This window comes from Miniopterus natalensis, chromosome 2, assembly GCF_054644295.1.
Source record: "Miniopterus natalensis isolate mMinNat1 chromosome 2, mMinNat1.hap1, whole genome shotgun sequence".
Taxonomy (NCBI): Eukaryota; Metazoa; Chordata; class Mammalia; order Chiroptera; family Miniopteridae; genus Miniopterus; species Miniopterus natalensis.
Window position 1 is genome coordinate 140,703,727 of NC_142082.1, and position 15,942 is coordinate 140,719,668.

The following is a 15,942-nucleotide window of genomic DNA, read 5'->3' on the forward strand; positions in this document are numbered from 1 at the left end:
TATGCCTATTTTTTGTCAGATCAGCCAAAACTTATATATTTTTTGGTGTGCCACAGAATTTTAGTAATTTATGTGTGCCATGAGATGAAGAAGGTTGAAAATCACTGGTCTACAGTGTGATAATAGACATATGCAAAAATACCTGACTAGAGTTAAAAGGCAATGGGCCCTGAGTCCAGTCTCAAGTTCCCAAACCCAGGGGGTAGAGGGAGTAAAAGTATAGAGGCCTGAGCAAGGATGCCCCATTCAGGGTCAGAGCAGCTCACTGAGCATGGGTGGAGCACAGGGTGTTTTCTGAAAAGCGATCAGAAATGAAGTTGGAAACATATGCAGGGCCAAGGCACGAGGACTAGTGTGTCCCTTCCAGGAGTATAGACTTGGTCCCATCAGCAGTGGAGAGTTTTCCTCTAATAGTGACACACAAAGTCAGGTGGATTGGGATGGATGGTGATGAATGAATAGATGGATGAGTGGGAAGAAAGAGACTGGATGTATGATCAGATCAACTAAGTAGTGGGATGAAGAACAGACTGTGGGAACATAATAAAAGGCAGAAAATCCAGTTAGCAAACTATCACATGAAATGTGAAATAACATGGGCCTGAGCTAAGAGAGTGTTAGAGAAATGGAGAAGAAGTGGAAACAACCATGAGGTATTAGAAGGGCTTGTCCATTTTTTGGATGTGGGAGGAGATGAAAGGAGTCAAGATGATGATTCTCAGGTTGATGGCTAGTCCCCCCAAATTCTAAGAGAGCTACACATTGGACCTGGCCACTGCCTCTCATGGTCACAGGCCCCAAATCTGGTCTGCAAGAAAGCTGAGCTGGCAGGTTCACAGCCTGGCAAGTGCCCAGCAGCACGGGGGTCAAGATATGGCCAAATGTTGCAAGGCAACACCAGTGTTGGGGGACTTCATGGGAATCAAGCCTTGAATGTTGAGCTTGTGGGGCCACACCGAACTTTGGAGGGAGCATGGACCTGCCACCCCCACCAGGTGCCACGTAGGCAGAGCCCTGTTTCACAGTGCCTCCCCTGATGCAACAAGGTTTTGAAAATCTCAAAGAAGGAGAAGGGAGTGTGTGATGAAAGACCCCACCCCACTGACCTGAGCCATCAGAACCAGAAACAGGCTAGCCAGCCACAGAGAGGTGGCTTAAGGGTGGGGAAAGAGAAGAGGTTTGAGCGGAGCTTAAAACTGAAATTTTACAATGAGGTTAGAACTTCTTAAATTCTGGAATGATCAAGAGTGGTTGTAAATTATGGAATCCAGTTTATTAACTTGGCTATGTAATAAACCAACCCGAAACTTAGCAGCTTTAAAAACCATCATTTGTTTCACTCATGAATCTATAGTCTGAGCCGTGCTCAGCAGTGACAGCTCATTTTTCTATCTCAAGGAGCTTCTGCTCTCTTAGGCAGCACAGGGTCCAGAGCTGTGGCCACCCTTGCCCTCTGCTGCTCAGACCACACAGGAGGAAGAATGACTGGTCTGAGCCTCGTAACTGCTTCCGGAGGGACACTGCTGGCCAAGAGAGCACCCAGCAGGCATCAAGTGCACCAGGGGCCCTGAGACCCAGCCCTGTAAGGAGTCCTGAAGAAGAGGAGGTTTGGTGACTATCTTGGGTGGGAGGAGATGTGTGAGGCAGCTATACCCACAGGTGTTAAATGAGGCTGCTGGGGGGACAGGACTGATGTTGTGGGGTGCTCAAAGAGGTGGAGAACAATCAGTGGGCTGAAGTTACAGGGGACTCAGCTTTGGGCCTCTAGTTAAGGTGTACTTCTAGGGCTGTCAACCTGGTCCATGAGACAGGGAGGCAGCTAGCTGCCTGGAAGGGATGCTGTGGGACAGTGTCCTCCAGAGTTCCCCAACTCAAGCAGCTCAGAAGGCTTGCCAGAGAAGGAGGAATTTCAGGAGACAAACAGGAAGAAAACTTGGCCCCAAACACTTATAATTACCCCTTTCCTGTCTTCTTGCAGGAGTTTATCCAGTTGCATCACACCCACATGACCTGCAACCCATTTCACAGACCAAAACCCTAAGCCCTATAGCACAGAGAAGCCCAAGGGGCTGAGTCACTGCTCTCCTACAGAGGTGCCTTAGAAAAGACTCTCCTGGACTGCCACACTGCTCCCACTAGAGGGAACCCTAGCCTGGCTGCAGAAGGCACCTAATGCTGTCATGGACGAAAGCCCTCTTCCTCCAGGAAGCCTTCCCAAGTTGGTAGACACAAAGTGTGGCTTTCCTGGCTCTTGTCAGCCTGGACTTTTTTATTCTCCCAGTGGCTTCCTTCCAAGTTCTCAGCACCCCATGGTATATCCTCTCTCAGGAAGCTTCAGCCGCCACCCCCACACGCATTTTAACCTCCTGACAGATCTGTGTACCAGGCCCTCCTCTTCTGGTCCATCCTATGACTTGACAGTTTCAGCTTCTTAAAAATCTGCTTCTAAAACACATCTACCCAGGCACCAAAGGCTCAGAGGATGTCTGAAGGCTCCTCAGCCAGTCCTCAGGCTGGCACCACCAAAGTCCTGTAGGTCATCTCCTAGCTCTTCCCACTTTCTTTATTTTATGTTCAGTTTCCCTTTTGGGCCTCCTAAGCAGAAAGCTGAGCCCATCAGTCTCCAGCTCTCTGTTTCATTCATCTCTTCCCTTCATTTCCCATGCTTCCTCTCACTCTTCTCGCCAAAGGCACCCACTGTAACACATGTGACATTGTCCCAAATATGTGCTCTTTACTGTGCTGTAAGTAGCAGTGCTTTCAGGATATGTATGTTTGAATTAGATAAATGGTATGGTTTTGACATTTGTTAACCCAGCTCGACGTTGTCTGGTCTGTATGTACATCGACTTTGTTGTTTCTAGCTTCCATAACATGCATTTATCATCTCTTACCTCTGTCCAATCTCTGGTCATCTAGGTTGTCTCCACTACACATAATGCCATGATGAATTGTCATGTCCTTGCAGAACTCTCAGGAGCAGGGTTGCTGGGTCATAGGGCTTACACATGCCTAAATTCACTGCATAATACTCTGCTGCTCTGCAGAACACCTGCACCAGCCCACATTTCCACCCCACCCCATGCATGAGGGTTCCCATCCTCCCAACTCTCCACCATTCTGATGTAGAAAGAGTGCATTTTCTTAGGGTAGCGAGAGTCATTCTCTTTCCATATATGTGTTAGCCGTTTAGTGTCTCCCTTTGGGGAACTCTGCAGGCTCTGGCTTGCTTTCCACTTGGTTTCCTGCCTTTTACTTGTTTTTCTGTAGGAGTTATTTATATATTGTAGATATTAAGCTTTTTTCAGGTTATCAACTGTCTTAATGTTTTCTCTATAGCCTTCCATTGAACTAGAATTCTTCATTTCTATGTGGTCATGTCAATCAATTTTTTACCTTGTGGTTTTGATTTTTAAGGTTTACTTAAGAAATCTCTTCCCACCCAAGTTACGAGGATATTCTTTTACATATCCCTTTGTTTGTCTTATGGTTTTATCTTCCATGCCCAGGCCTTTCCTCCAGCTGAGGCCTCCCATGGTATGTGGTACAAACTGGAGTCCAGCTCTGTACTTCCCATATGGTAAGTCTATTTTCACTAATCTCACCAGCTGAATAAATGGCCCTTCTCTTACTGCCACCTTCATCAAATACCAAATTTACCTTATATTAAATGGCCTATTTGGATCTCTCTATCCTTGTCTTGTTCCCAGTTTTCACTGGAATCTGCCTGAAGCTCATCCTTCAGGCATCACGCCCTCTAACCTCCGCCAGAGCTCATCCACTGCCCTTTGGCTATTCCTGTGCTTTCCTGCTATTCTCCACCTGGCACTGCCTCCACCCTTCTGCCTTTCCCAAGCCCTTTCCATCCTTCAAAGCCTAGCTCAAATCTGACCTTCCCCACAAAGCCTCCCTTGGCTGCACCAGCTCACAGGGAACTCTGCCTTGAGACTCTGAGACAAGATGCACTGTCAGTCAATTGACAATCAGTTATAAACTGCCTTGAAAAGTTACTATATCTATTATTTAACTTGTGCCTGTTTATAAATCTACCCAACTAAGCAGCCAGCTCCTTGAGGACAGAGATGTATTAAATTCCTCAACCCCTGCAATACATAGTAGCGGTTTAGTAAACAATTGGGGAGTATGTGACGGTGCCACATTTTAAAAAATATGTTGTTGTTCTTTATTGATTTTAGAGAGATAGGAAGGGAAAAGGATAGAGAGATAGAAACATCGATGAGAGAGAAACATCAATCGGCTGCCTCCTGCACCCCCCTAATGGGGATCGAGCCCGAAACTCCGGCATGAGCCCTGACCATGAATTGAACAGGTGACCTCTTGGTTCATAGGTTGACGTTCAACCACTGAGCCACACCAGTAGGGCGGAAGGTGCCACATTTTATCAGATCCAGCACATAGGCCTCAGTGTGTTGTGAGTTCAAGGCCAGAAGGCAGAACTGGAGATGGAAAGTTGGAGAACCAAGGCCCAGGAGGTGCCTGTCCCGGGGGGAGGGGGCGCCTTCTCAGCCTTCTGTGCGCTTTCACATGTAACCCCTCATTTCATCTCACAGTGGCCCCGGCCCCGGGGCCAGTGCTCTAACCCTCACTCACAGAGGAATCGACAAGGCACAGCCATGAGCTACCTCGTCACACAGCTAATAAGAGTCAGAAGTGGATTTGCATCCACACCCCCAACTCCCAAATCCTGCTACTCACCATGTGTTCTCCCCCCAGAAATACCACTTCGCAGACAAGCACACCCAGGCCAGGACTGTCCCCTGGGACCCCCTCCAGGAATTCCACCTCCAGGAATTGATTTAAAGAAGTTAGTGGAGATGTACACTGACAAAGGTTCATCACTGAATTGTTTAGCATAAGTCCATTAGGAAGGAACACAAAATTAAAAGTCCAATGGATAATCAGGCAAGAAGAAATGACCAAAGTCAAAGTATCAGTAGGTCAGAAGTCAGGCGGGCAAACTGGCAGGAGGCCATCAGGAAAACACAGTTATGCCCGGCCAGTGTGGCTTAGCGGTTGAGCATCAACCTATGATCCAAAAGATCCACAGTATGATTCCCGGTCAGGGCACATGCCCAGGTGTGGGCTCGATCCCCAGTTGGGGGCGTGCAGGAAGCAGCCGATCAATGACTCTCTCATTATTGATGTTTCTATCTCTTCTTCTCCCTTCCTCTCTCTGAAATCAATAAAGATATATTAAGAAAAGGAAAGGAGGGAGGGGAGGGGAGGGGAGGGGAGGGGAGGGGAGGGGAGGGGAGGGGAGGGGAGGGGAGGGGAAGGGAGGGGAGGGGAGGGGAGGGGAAGGGAGGAAGGGGAAGGGGAAGGGGAAGGGGAAGGGGAAGGGGAAGGGGAGGGAAGGGAAGGGAAGGGAAGGGAAGGGAAGGGAAGGGAAGGGAAGGGAAGGGAAGGGAAGGGAAGGGAAGGGAAGGGAAGGGAAGGGAAGGGAAGGGAAGGGAAGGGAAGGGAAGGGAAGGGAAGGGAAGGGAAGGGAAGGGAAGGGAAGGGAAGGGAAGGGAAGGGAAGGGAAGAGAGAGAAGAGGAGAGGAGAGGAGAGGAGAGGAGAGGAGAGGAGAGGAGAGGAGAGGAGAGGAGAGGAGAGGAGAGGAGAGGAGAGGAGAGGAGAGGAGAGGAGAGGAGAGGAGAGGAGAGGAGAGGAGAGGAGAGGAGAGGAGAGGAGAGGAGAGGAGAGGAGAGGAGAGGAGAGGAGAGGAGAGGAGAGGAGAGGAGAGGAGAGGAGAGGAGAGGAGAGGAGAGAAGAGAAGAGAAGAGAAGAGAAGAGAAGAGAAGAGAAGAGAAGAGAAGAGAAGAGAAGAGAAGAGAAGAGAAGAGAAGAGAAGAGAAGAGAAGAGAAGAGAAGAGAAGAGAAGAAGCACAGAGTTATGAGTAAGGCCACATGATGGTCGCAATTCCAGGAAGTAGGCCGGACTCAGAGGACCAGAACGACAGGGCTAGCGAGCGGTCATTCCCAGCAGCAGGATCAAGTCAGCCTTAAAGGCCGACTCGGGCTGGCTGGGTGAAGGCTGGCATAAGGCACAGACCTTGTCAACTGAACCAGCCTGGGGCTCGGCCAGAACCTTTATAGCCCATGGTGAGGACAGGAACCCATCGCAGCCAGTTGCTCAGGTGGAAGGAAGCAGCCTGGCGGGCTGCTGCTGTCCCTTTGTCAGCTTCCTGTCTAAGTCTGTTTTCAAGGGCTCACCTGATCTGTAATTCTCTTTGTTCTGGGCCATTTACAAATAGGCGCTTTAATTAAGGCTTTCTGAGTTGGCGGTGATTGCCTTGTAAAAGCTTCTGGGCTGTTTTGTGCTCACACAGGGATGGCATCTCACAGCCCGTGCACACTACCCCTTTGCAAGGCCCTGCTGGCTGCGTGTCACCAAGACCAGTTACCTTGTCAGTAGGGGGAGAGGTGGAGGGGACACCTCCCACCAACAGGTACTCAATTACCTCTCCCAACAGCACAGCAAGGCATGGGTTGCCATTCATATTGCACAGGTAGGGAAGCTAGAGAAACATAAGTTGTCCCAGGTTCCAAAGCTGGTATGTGGCAGAGCTGGGCTTCAAACCATGCCTTTTTATCTCCAGGCTTCCATCATCTCCAACCACAGCAGAGGCCTGGGCGCACTCATGGTTCCCTCCAAAACCAAGGAGGTGGGTGTGTCTTCACAGAGACCCTCAGTGAAGGGTACCGCTCAATGATCCAGCTCACTGGATTGAGAAGTGAGTGGGGTCAGAAGACAGAGGCACAATGACCAGAGCTGTGATAGACAATTTTTATAAAGAATTCACCACTTGCATCTTCAGCATTTTACCAAGAAAAAAATCCTTGGACATGGATTGAGAACCTTCCAGGTGCTTACCAGCTCCAATGTGGATTGAGCCAAGAGGAGAGAAAGGTTTGCTTCTTTCCTGAATGTCTGGCAGATGTTTGACCCAGCAAAGGCTTAGCATGAAAGTACCTACCAGCCAACCCTTCCATAAATGCTCCAAAAATCCCACCAACCATTCAGCTGCAATCAGTTCCCCCCACCCCAGCCCCCAGGCCTTGCCTCCTTATGTGTCTCTCACACCAGAAGCCCACAGGCCACACCCACAGAGTTCCCATCCCAGAAACAAGAGTCTGTGCAAATCTATCCATTGGTCCCAAGTGGAGGGCTGGGAGTGTCCTTTCTTTAAAATCCATGCAGACGTTGCCCAGCTCCCTGACAGATGTCCATAGCAGCATCACCTGCCCTCCCAGAAAAGAGGGGTCCTCCCTCACTCTACGATATAACTGGCCACTCACCCTGAGAGGGAGTAGGGAGGCCCTGGTGAGGCCCTGGAAGGATGAGCAAAGGGCTATTTTTAGGCTAGACTGGGTCAGCATTTGCTCATGGCTGGTCAGGAAACAGGCCCAAGGAGTCATCCTTAGGTTCAAAGGCGGTCAAGAGACATGTGCTTGGAAGAGTTTATGGACTCAGATCCTCAGGTTCAGGGAACTTCCTGGCTTAGTCCCACTCTCCACCCATCAAAGCCATCACAGTCCTGGCCCAAATGAATGAAGGAGCAAATTAAGGGAGTTTGACTGAAGGACAGCCACATGAGCCCCTACCTTCTCTCACCAGTGGGTCCTATAGGGGAGGAAGTGATGCCATTTTAGGACCCTGGTGACCTCCCCCAACCCATCACCAACCTTTCACCCTTCCTGATGAGTGTGTACACTCCATATTCATTGCTCGACTTCCCTGCTGGGAACCCAAAGGACTCTCACACCCCCACATCAGACCCCAACACAGCCTGGGCATCTCAGCCTTCCCTTCACCTGCCGCTTCTCCCCCTTCCCCACTGGCCAAATGTTGGCACTCTGTGTGCATGCCACCATCTCCTACTTCCAAACACTTCAGGTCTCTGCAGATTCCCAGAATCCAGCAAGTGTCTCCTGAATAGTTGGCACTCGGTAAGAATTTACTGAATGAATGAGAGAATGACTGATCACACAGTCTAATCTCCAAATCAAGGCTGGACTCCTTTCGGTTCTCCTCCCACGTCTGTCCCCACCCAGGTCCTCCTTAAACCCACCTCCAAGAAGCCTTCCCTGATTAAGCCCTCTAGCTCTGGGGTATTCCACACTCCCACTCCTAAACCTATCCCACCGGCAACGATGCCCAGGACTCTGAAGAAAGGCCCTGGTTTTCTTCTGAATGCTGATTCCATGTCTGCCATGTCCCAGCTGATGTCCATGGCTTCTGTCTCCCTAGGGATACCCAAAGAGCAGAGACCATGCTCCCTCCCAAATCTCTTCCCCATCCCCATCCCTGATTGGGCTCTAGGTAGGAACAGATTAGGAGAGGCTCATACTGACACTGAAGAAAGGAGTAATCTTTAGAGAGAGAGGGAAGGCAAAGAGCCTAGAACAAGAGGTTGTTTGGGACACGGCCCCTCCTTGGGGCAGGCCAACTGCTCCATCTGAAGCCAGGTCATAGGGTCAGAGCCCATAGCCCGACTGTGCCCCTTCCAGGAAAGGATTGGGGAGCAGGCTCCACCCCAAGTCACTGTACCCACTCCCTATGTCGAAGCATGGAATCCAACTGATGCTTCCAGGAGCCCTTCTCTCTTCACGTCTCCACATCCTCATGGGTGGGGAGAGACCAGGAGGAAGCTTGTAAAGGGCTTTGAAGATGAAACAGGCCCGTGGCTGGGGATTGTTGACACAGCTACACTGAAGAGGCAAGCGGGTTGGCTCTTAAGAGCCCAGGGTGATGCCAAGCCAATAAAATGTAGCTATTGTCTCTTTGCTGTCCCTTTTAATGCCAGCTGCCCTGGTGCATAAAAGGACCTGCCACAGCCCAGGGAGCACAGGCCTTTGGCTCCATCCCCTGCCAGCTTCTCCACTCTTCGGACACCTCCCTATCTCCAGCATGACCTGTGGCTTCAACTCCATGGGCTGTGGATTTGGCCCCAGGAACTTCAGCTGCGCCTCGGCCTGCGGGCCGCGGCCCGGCCGCTGCTGCATCACGGCCGCCCCCTACCGCGGCGTCTCCTGCTACCGCGGCCTCACCGGGGGCTTCGGCAGCCAGAGCCTCTGTGGGGCCTTCCGCTCCGGATCCTGCGGCCGCAGCTTCGGATACCGCTCGGGCGGCGTGTGCGGGCCCAGCCCGCCCTGCATCACCACCGTGTCGGTCAACGAGAGCCTGCTCACGCCCCTCAACCTGGAGATCGACCCCCAGGCGCAGTGCGTGAAGCACGAGGAGAAAGAGCAGATCAAGTGTCTCAACAGCAGGTTCGCCGCCTTCATCGACAAGGTGGGTGTCCTTGATCACACCCTTCCTGAACGCCACCCGTGTGCAGGACTCAGGCTGGGCTCTGAGGGGAAGTCAGAGGCAGGTTTTACCAAGAGAAGCTCCCAGTCCAAAGGAGAGACAAATAGACCTCTAGGACACAAAAAGAAAAACAAGAATAGGACCAAGAGCTGCCAGTCTGATGCTTGGGACAAACTGAAAACACATGAGTGGACTAGGGGCAGGACCTGTAGGGCTGAGAGACAGCTTCTTGTGAGCAAAGGGCCACCGTGTGGGTAATCGATGTGCTTGAAGCCAAATTGCTGCCAGTAGTCGTGGCCGAGTGGTTAAGGCGATGGACTAGAAACCAAATTGTTGCTTACATGGTAAGGAGGTGCTCCCTACGTCCAGGGCAGGACTAGTGAGTGCAATACCAGGAGACTGCCTGGAGAGAATGCCGTGGATCACACAGAGCTGTTTCCATACCAGTGGCTACTTAGCCACTGAGCAGGGGCCAGAATGGTTTGTCCAGACCACTGTGCCCGGGGCTGGGGACCCAGGGGTTAGCAATAGATACAGTTCCCACTCTTCCGGGCCCTGTGGGGAAGCAGGCACAGTTGAAACCATCTGTAGATGTCAGTGTCCAGCTCAAGTCTGAAGCTGTCTTCTCCACTGAATCCAGGCAGCCACCTTGTTGTGGCAGTGGTGCTGGGGTGGAGCGGGGAGGGGGGAGTTTCCGAGGAGGAAGCAGTTCTGGGCCAAAGAGAGCCCTCCAGAGCCAGCCTCTAGAGAAGTCATGCTAGAGAGATACCCACCAGGAAGGATGAAAAAAATCTGGAACTGCTAACAGCATGAGACCAAGGATAACATAAGAAAGGACTTACCAGGGGTGTGGCAGTTATTAGACAAAGGGATCTAAGTGGGAGAGTGGGCCAACCTCCTGGCAGGGAGGTGGATGTGAAATTTTCCTTGGGCCCAATGGTCAATAATTACTATAGTGAGAGACGCACCCCCCTGCAGGGCAGCAGTTCAGAGTTAAATTGCTTCCTCTGCCATGTGAAATCTCAGGCAGGCGATCACTTGGATCCTTCAGCTGTAAAATAAGGGGGCTGGAGCACAGAGCATTCTTGCACTAATATCCCAGGTGACTATTATTCTAATTGCATTGTTGTTGTAGGGGTTCAATAATTGGCACATACTTTATTTTTCAACTTTTATAGTCTGCCTTTCCAAAAGGGCCAAACTGTTCATCTGCATGCTGACAATCACACCTGCCTTGGTGTAGCAGCTGTTCGGCGAACAGGTGCCTTTTGGTACCAGAGCTCATTAAACGCTCATAGTGAGGCAATCACTCTGCAGAGGGGTTAAGTGCTGTGCTCGAGGACATGTTATTAACAAGCAGCAGCAGAGTCTGGACTCAGCATGGTTTAGCGCTTTTCAGGACACTAGGTAAATTGCCTTAAAAAGACTAAAGTTAGCTCACAAGAAGGACTTCGGGTGGTGAGCTGATTAAGCCCTGGTGTGACTTTGAGAGATGCCCTAACCCCCACCAGGGAGGACTCGATCAGAGAGTTGGGGGCCTGCAGGTCCTGGTGCTGGGACCTCCTCTTGCCCTCTGATCCTGCAAGAAGAGATTCTCAGGCTCTGCCTCTGGGCGGCAGGTGCGCTTCCTGGAGCAGCAGAACAAGCTGCTGGAGACCAAGTTTCAGTACTACCAGAACCGCAAGTGCTGCGAGAGCAACCTAGAGCCGCTGTTCGAGGGCTACATCGAGACGCTGAGGCGGGAGGCTGAGTGCGTGGAGGCCGACAGCGGGAGGCTGGCCTCAGAGCTCAACCACGTGCAGGAAGTGATGGAGGGCTACAAGAAGAAGTGAGTGCTTCAGGAAGGGGCTGGCTCAGGGAAGGGCTTGAAGGAGGCCCCCGGCAAAGGAATGTGACCAAGTCTGTGGCTGGTTCTCTGCCTGAAGACAGGGAGAACCTGCATTCTGTCTCCTCAAGGCACACAGTCCCTCGGGTGGGTCCTGGCCCCCTAGGGGTGGAGCTCTCCTTAGCTTCCTATCAGCAGCTCAGGGAAATATGTTCTCTCCCTTCTCCATCCACCAGACCCTTCTCTTAAGACCCCAGAAAAGTTAACATTCCTGGTCCCTTTGAGCCCAGCCCTCAACGCCATGACCATTCTTCTTAGCTTTACTCCTTCACTCAGCTCAAGCTTTCTGAGTGCCTACTAGGTGCCAGCTAGATGCCACACTGGGGTCTGGAGATTCAGGGGCAACCAGGAGACATAATCCCTGTCCTTGTGGAGCTTACAGTCTGCTGGGGGGCAGGATGGCGTAGTTACAGATAGACCTTCAGTTACCATGTGATACATGCTATGAAGGGCGCACACCAGGACTCTGAAGCATCCGGTTTCCAGGGCTGGCCAGCTTCCTCCAGAAGGCTCTCAGCCATGGACTTCCCAGGCCACCACACACCCTGCTGCTGGCTCGGAGCTGGCCTGCCACGGAGCAGGGAGTGGCGGGCTTGACTCCTCTTGGCTGAGCCCAGGAGGAGAATGACAGAAAGGGGATCCCAAAGCCAGGGGCAAGAGGAAGGGTCAGGGGAAAGGTAAATGGAGGCCTGGGTGAGAAAAACAGCCATTTTCCATGGCCTACCCCCCCCCACACACACACACACACAGCTTCCAGATCCCGCCCCGTCCCCACGGAGAGCTCAGAGGTGATGTGAGAGTGGGTGCTTCAGTCCTATGGTGCATCCCAGTGGGCCTGGACCAGCAGCCTGCCTTCTTCCTTGTGATGCCCCATTTCTTTTGGAGGCAGGGGCACAGGCCGGGGCAGACCTAGGCAAAAGGCATGTTTGCATGCCTGCTCCACGGCCAGGCTGAGCGCCACTCAGGCAGGGCCCTGTTCTCCTTGCCCACCTCAGGTATGAAGAAGAAGTCGCACTTCGGGCCACAGCGGAGAATGAGTTTGTGGCTCTAAAGAAGGTGAGTGCCTGAGGCCAAGCCCCGCCCTCAGTCCCGGGCCATCCCCTCCTCTCTGCCCTGCCACTTGGCAGCCAACCCTCAGAGCATCCTGAGGAACGCTGGCCTCATGGCCCCTTGAACCCACACAGGACGTGGACTGCGCCTACCTCCGCAAGTCAGACTTGGAGGCCAACGCGGAGGCCCTGACCGAGGAGATCGACTTCCTGCGGCGACTGTATGAGGAGGTGAGGGGCTTTCTCAGCCACGGCAGGCACCCCGACCCCTGCCCAGACGCTACAGGCCAGCTGAGCCTGGAGGGTTGGAGGGGGGCAAGAAGAGGGAGGAGAGGAGACAGAAGAGAACCAAAAGGGACAAAAGTAGTAAGGGGCAAGAGAGTGTGGTCTCCAGGACAATCTGTGTGTCTTGGGAATCCAAAGCTGAGGCCATGTGAAGCATCGCACAGCCTCAACCCCATGTTCTCCAGCCCAGATTTTCTCAGGCAGCCCATAGCCTCCCTCGATGTGGTCCGTGGCCCCCGCACAGGGTCTGGCCCCAGGGGAAGCCCAGATGCCTGCTGGCTGGAGGGGAGCTGCCTAGGCTCACACAGGCCTGAACAATCCCAGCAGCAAGCATTTGAGAAGTAGTTGCATTTTCTCCTAACAGGGATTTTTTTTTTTTTTTTAATCTGGACAAAAAGTTATGCAATTTCATCTGGGATTTTCTCTCCAAACAAGAGACTTTGGGTCCTAATGGGCCAAAGAGATGATAGGCATCTTGGCAGGGGAGGAAAAGCTCAGACAACTTGGCTGTTCTTCCTCTTCCCCTACTCCTGCCCCACAGGAGATCCGAGTCCTCCACGCCCACATCTCAGACACCTCGGTCGTCGTCAAGATGGACAACAGCCGGGACCTGAACATGGACTGCGTCATTGCCGAGATCAAGGCTCAGTATGACGACATCGCCAGCCGCAGCCGGGCTGAGGCCGAGTCCTGGTACCGCACCAAGGTCAGTGGCACAGGACACCTGCCTCCTAGACATGCCAGTGGCAGGGATGGGACCTGTATGTTACAAAAGGCTTCTTTTGTCTGGGGATTCTGATCCCTAGAGACGGTGAAGGAAGGCCAGACAGCTCTCAGGCTGAGGGGACAGGGCAAGGTGCCATGGATGGCTGCACAGGCTGAGCACTGGACAGCCTGCACTGTCATCTGTGGTGTCCTGAATGGACGGCAGGTAACATCCTGAGTCTCTGCTTCCCCCCAGTGTGAGGAGATGAAGGCCACAGTGATCCGTCACGGGGAGATGCTGCGCCGCACCAAGGAGGAGATCAACGAGCTGAACCGCATGATCCAGAGGTTGACTGCCGAGGTCGAGAACGCCAAGTGCCAGGTACGGTCATCTCTGCCCTGGACCACCAGAGGGGCTGGGGGCCTAGCCACGGTCCATAGGCCATGTAGACTTCTCCATTCATTCTCTAAACCATCTGCATGACTAGAGTCACAGGTGTGGTCAGTCAGGGAGACCCAGGTGATGAAGGTGACAGGCCTGTTCCTGGGTGTTCCCAGCTGGGTGGGAGAGACTGGATACACTCAGGAAATGGACAGAGAGACCTGTGGACCGTAACCCACCTTGTTCTCTTCTGGGTCCCCAGAACACCAAGCTGGAGGCTGCAGTGACCCAGTCGGAGCAGCAGGGTGAGACAGCCATCAGCGATGCCCGCTGCAAGCTGGCTGAGCTGGAGGCCGCCCTGCAGAAGGCCAAGCAGGACATGGCCTGCCTGCTCAAGGAGTACCAGGAGGTGATGAACTCCAAGCTGGGCCTGGACATCGAGATCGCCACCTACAGGCGCCTGCTGGAGGGCGAGGAGCAGAGGTGGGGCCCACCCCAGTTGCCCCACATGCATAGTTCCACCCACCTTTGATTCCTCCATATCTCAGTCTCAGTCCCAAGAACTGGCCCCAAGCTAGATTCTGGGATCTTTGGATCCTGGATTTCAAAGGACTGGAGCTTGGACATGGCATACAGAGGACAAACAAAAGCCAGTGCCACTGGGATGTCTAGTGTCCCAAACAGCACAAGGCCTTGCTAGGATTAGAACCTAGGCACCCTGCCTCTCAGCTCAGAACATCCTTCAGTTATTCCACCCTCAGTCTCCCAAGATCCACTCCCCCCCTTGTTTCTAGAAGGTCACCTTGCCCTAAGGTGGAGTTGCTGGCCAAATTTAACCCTGGCCTCATGTCACTGCCCAAGAGAACCTTCCCATTACTAAAACAGAAGCCATACACACTTGGCAGGTATGGTTGTTCAGGCTGTGTACTGAACAAAGGCAGCCAGCTGAGGGTAAGTGAAAGCTGAAATCCAGCCTGTACTCTGCTTGCCAAATAGTGTGCCCTGGTGTCGCTGCAACTGCCAGAAAGACACTGTTTAAAGGTCCCCAAACGCATAGATATCGTCCATTCCATCACCTAGGGAAAATCGAGGATGTCGTTCTGATCTCTTTTCTCTTCCCCTTTCTTGCCTTTTCCCCACTCAGGCTGTGTGAAGGTGTTGGATCTGTGAATGTCTGTAAGTATCACAGGCCCCCAAAAAGGAAACTTTAGATTGGACAAGAATTTCCTGGATATGAATGTATATAGACACTGGGAAGAGTGTTTCTGGTAATTCCCTCAGTAAATAAGAATAGGTTGATCATGCACCAGGAGAGACTGAAGTTAACTTGCTGGAAGAACCTCACAGCATAAATGGAGTTGAGGAGAAAATGAATAATAATATGTCACTGTAGGAAGGGACCTTAGATATCACTCAGTATGAACCCCCCACCTCTTGTACAGGTGAGGAAGCCCAGAGAGAGGAAGGGGCTTGCCTAAGGTCACAAAGTAGAACCAGGGCCAGGAAACCCAAGGCTCCCGGCTCCCAGGCTATGGTTCCTTCCACACCTTCAGAACTAGAACTCAGGCTCCTTTGGGCCTTCCCTGGCGGGCTGGACACAGCACAGAGGCCAAAGGAAGGTGCTGGAGGACGTGGCCACCAGCCAGGCCTCTTGACCCAGCCTTTGTTCTCTCGCAGGTGTCAGCAGCTCCCGGGGCGGAGTCGTCTGTGGGGACCTCTGCGTGTCCGGCTCCCGACCGGTGACGGGCAGCCCCTGCACTGCGCCTTGCAGCGGGAACCTGGCCGTGAGCACCGGCATGTGCGCACCCTGCTGCCAGCTCAACACCACCTGTGGGGGGGGCTCCTGCGGCCTAGGGAGGTGTTAGGCTGCCCCAAAAGAGAGCCAGAGAAGCCTCTCCCGCCTGCCAAATGTGTCACTGCCCCCACCCCCAGCTGAAAACAGTAGCACCCCGGTAGCTTTTCCCCCTGTGTTCTGAGAATACGCCCTGCGGCTACTGCTCTGCTCACCTTGTCTCACCAGAAAGGGCTGCTGCTCGGAATGGACACTTCTCTTCCGCCGTCTCCTCTGAGGGCTCCTTCCCCGGAAGGAGCCCTGCTGGGCTGCCTCCCTTACCTCTCTGGCCCCTTGTCCTTCATTTTTCCAATAAACTGGGGACCCGCTCTCTGTGCTGTGATGTCTTGCTTTCTCAGAGTGAGCCCATGTCCACTGGCTGGTGAGGAGCCCAGTCCAGCGAGATAACCTGAGGACTGGGGTCATTCGGGCCTGTCATAACCTGCATACCCACAGAACAACCAAATAGCGCCATCCCCCCTGGCCAG

General features: G+C 52.8%; 1 protein-coding gene across 1 annotated transcript; it reads left to right on the forward strand.

The window, feature by feature from the left end:
• Positions 1-8,915: 8,915 nt before the first annotated feature.
• Positions 8,916-15,488, forward strand: LOC107528288 (keratin, type II microfibrillar, component 7C). Its single transcript, XM_016201321.2, has 9 exons — positions 8,916-9,299; positions 10,937-11,145; positions 12,198-12,258; positions 12,387-12,482; positions 13,078-13,242; positions 13,498-13,623; positions 13,886-14,106; positions 14,768-14,799; positions 15,301-15,488. The coding sequence occupies exons 1-9, from the start codon at positions 8,916-8,918 to the stop codon at positions 15,486-15,488; spliced, it is 1,482 nt and encodes a 493-aa protein (XP_016056807.1).
• Positions 15,489-15,942: the final 454 nt, after the last annotated feature.

Bases quoted from the DNA above. Each gene is read 5' to 3' on its own strand.
- LOC107528288 (XM_016201321.2), top strand. From the start codon at position 8,916: ATGACCTGTGGCTTCAACTCCATGGGCTGTGGATTTGGCCCCAGGAAC. The intron at 9,300-10,936 runs GTGGGTGTCCTT...TCTGGGCGGCAG, and splicing joins TCGCCGCCTTCATCGACAAG to GTGCGCTTCCTGGAGCAGCA. The intron at 14,107-14,767 runs GTGGGGCCCACC...TTCCCCACTCAG, and splicing joins CTGGAGGGCGAGGAGCAGAG to GCTGTGTGAAGGTGTTGGAT.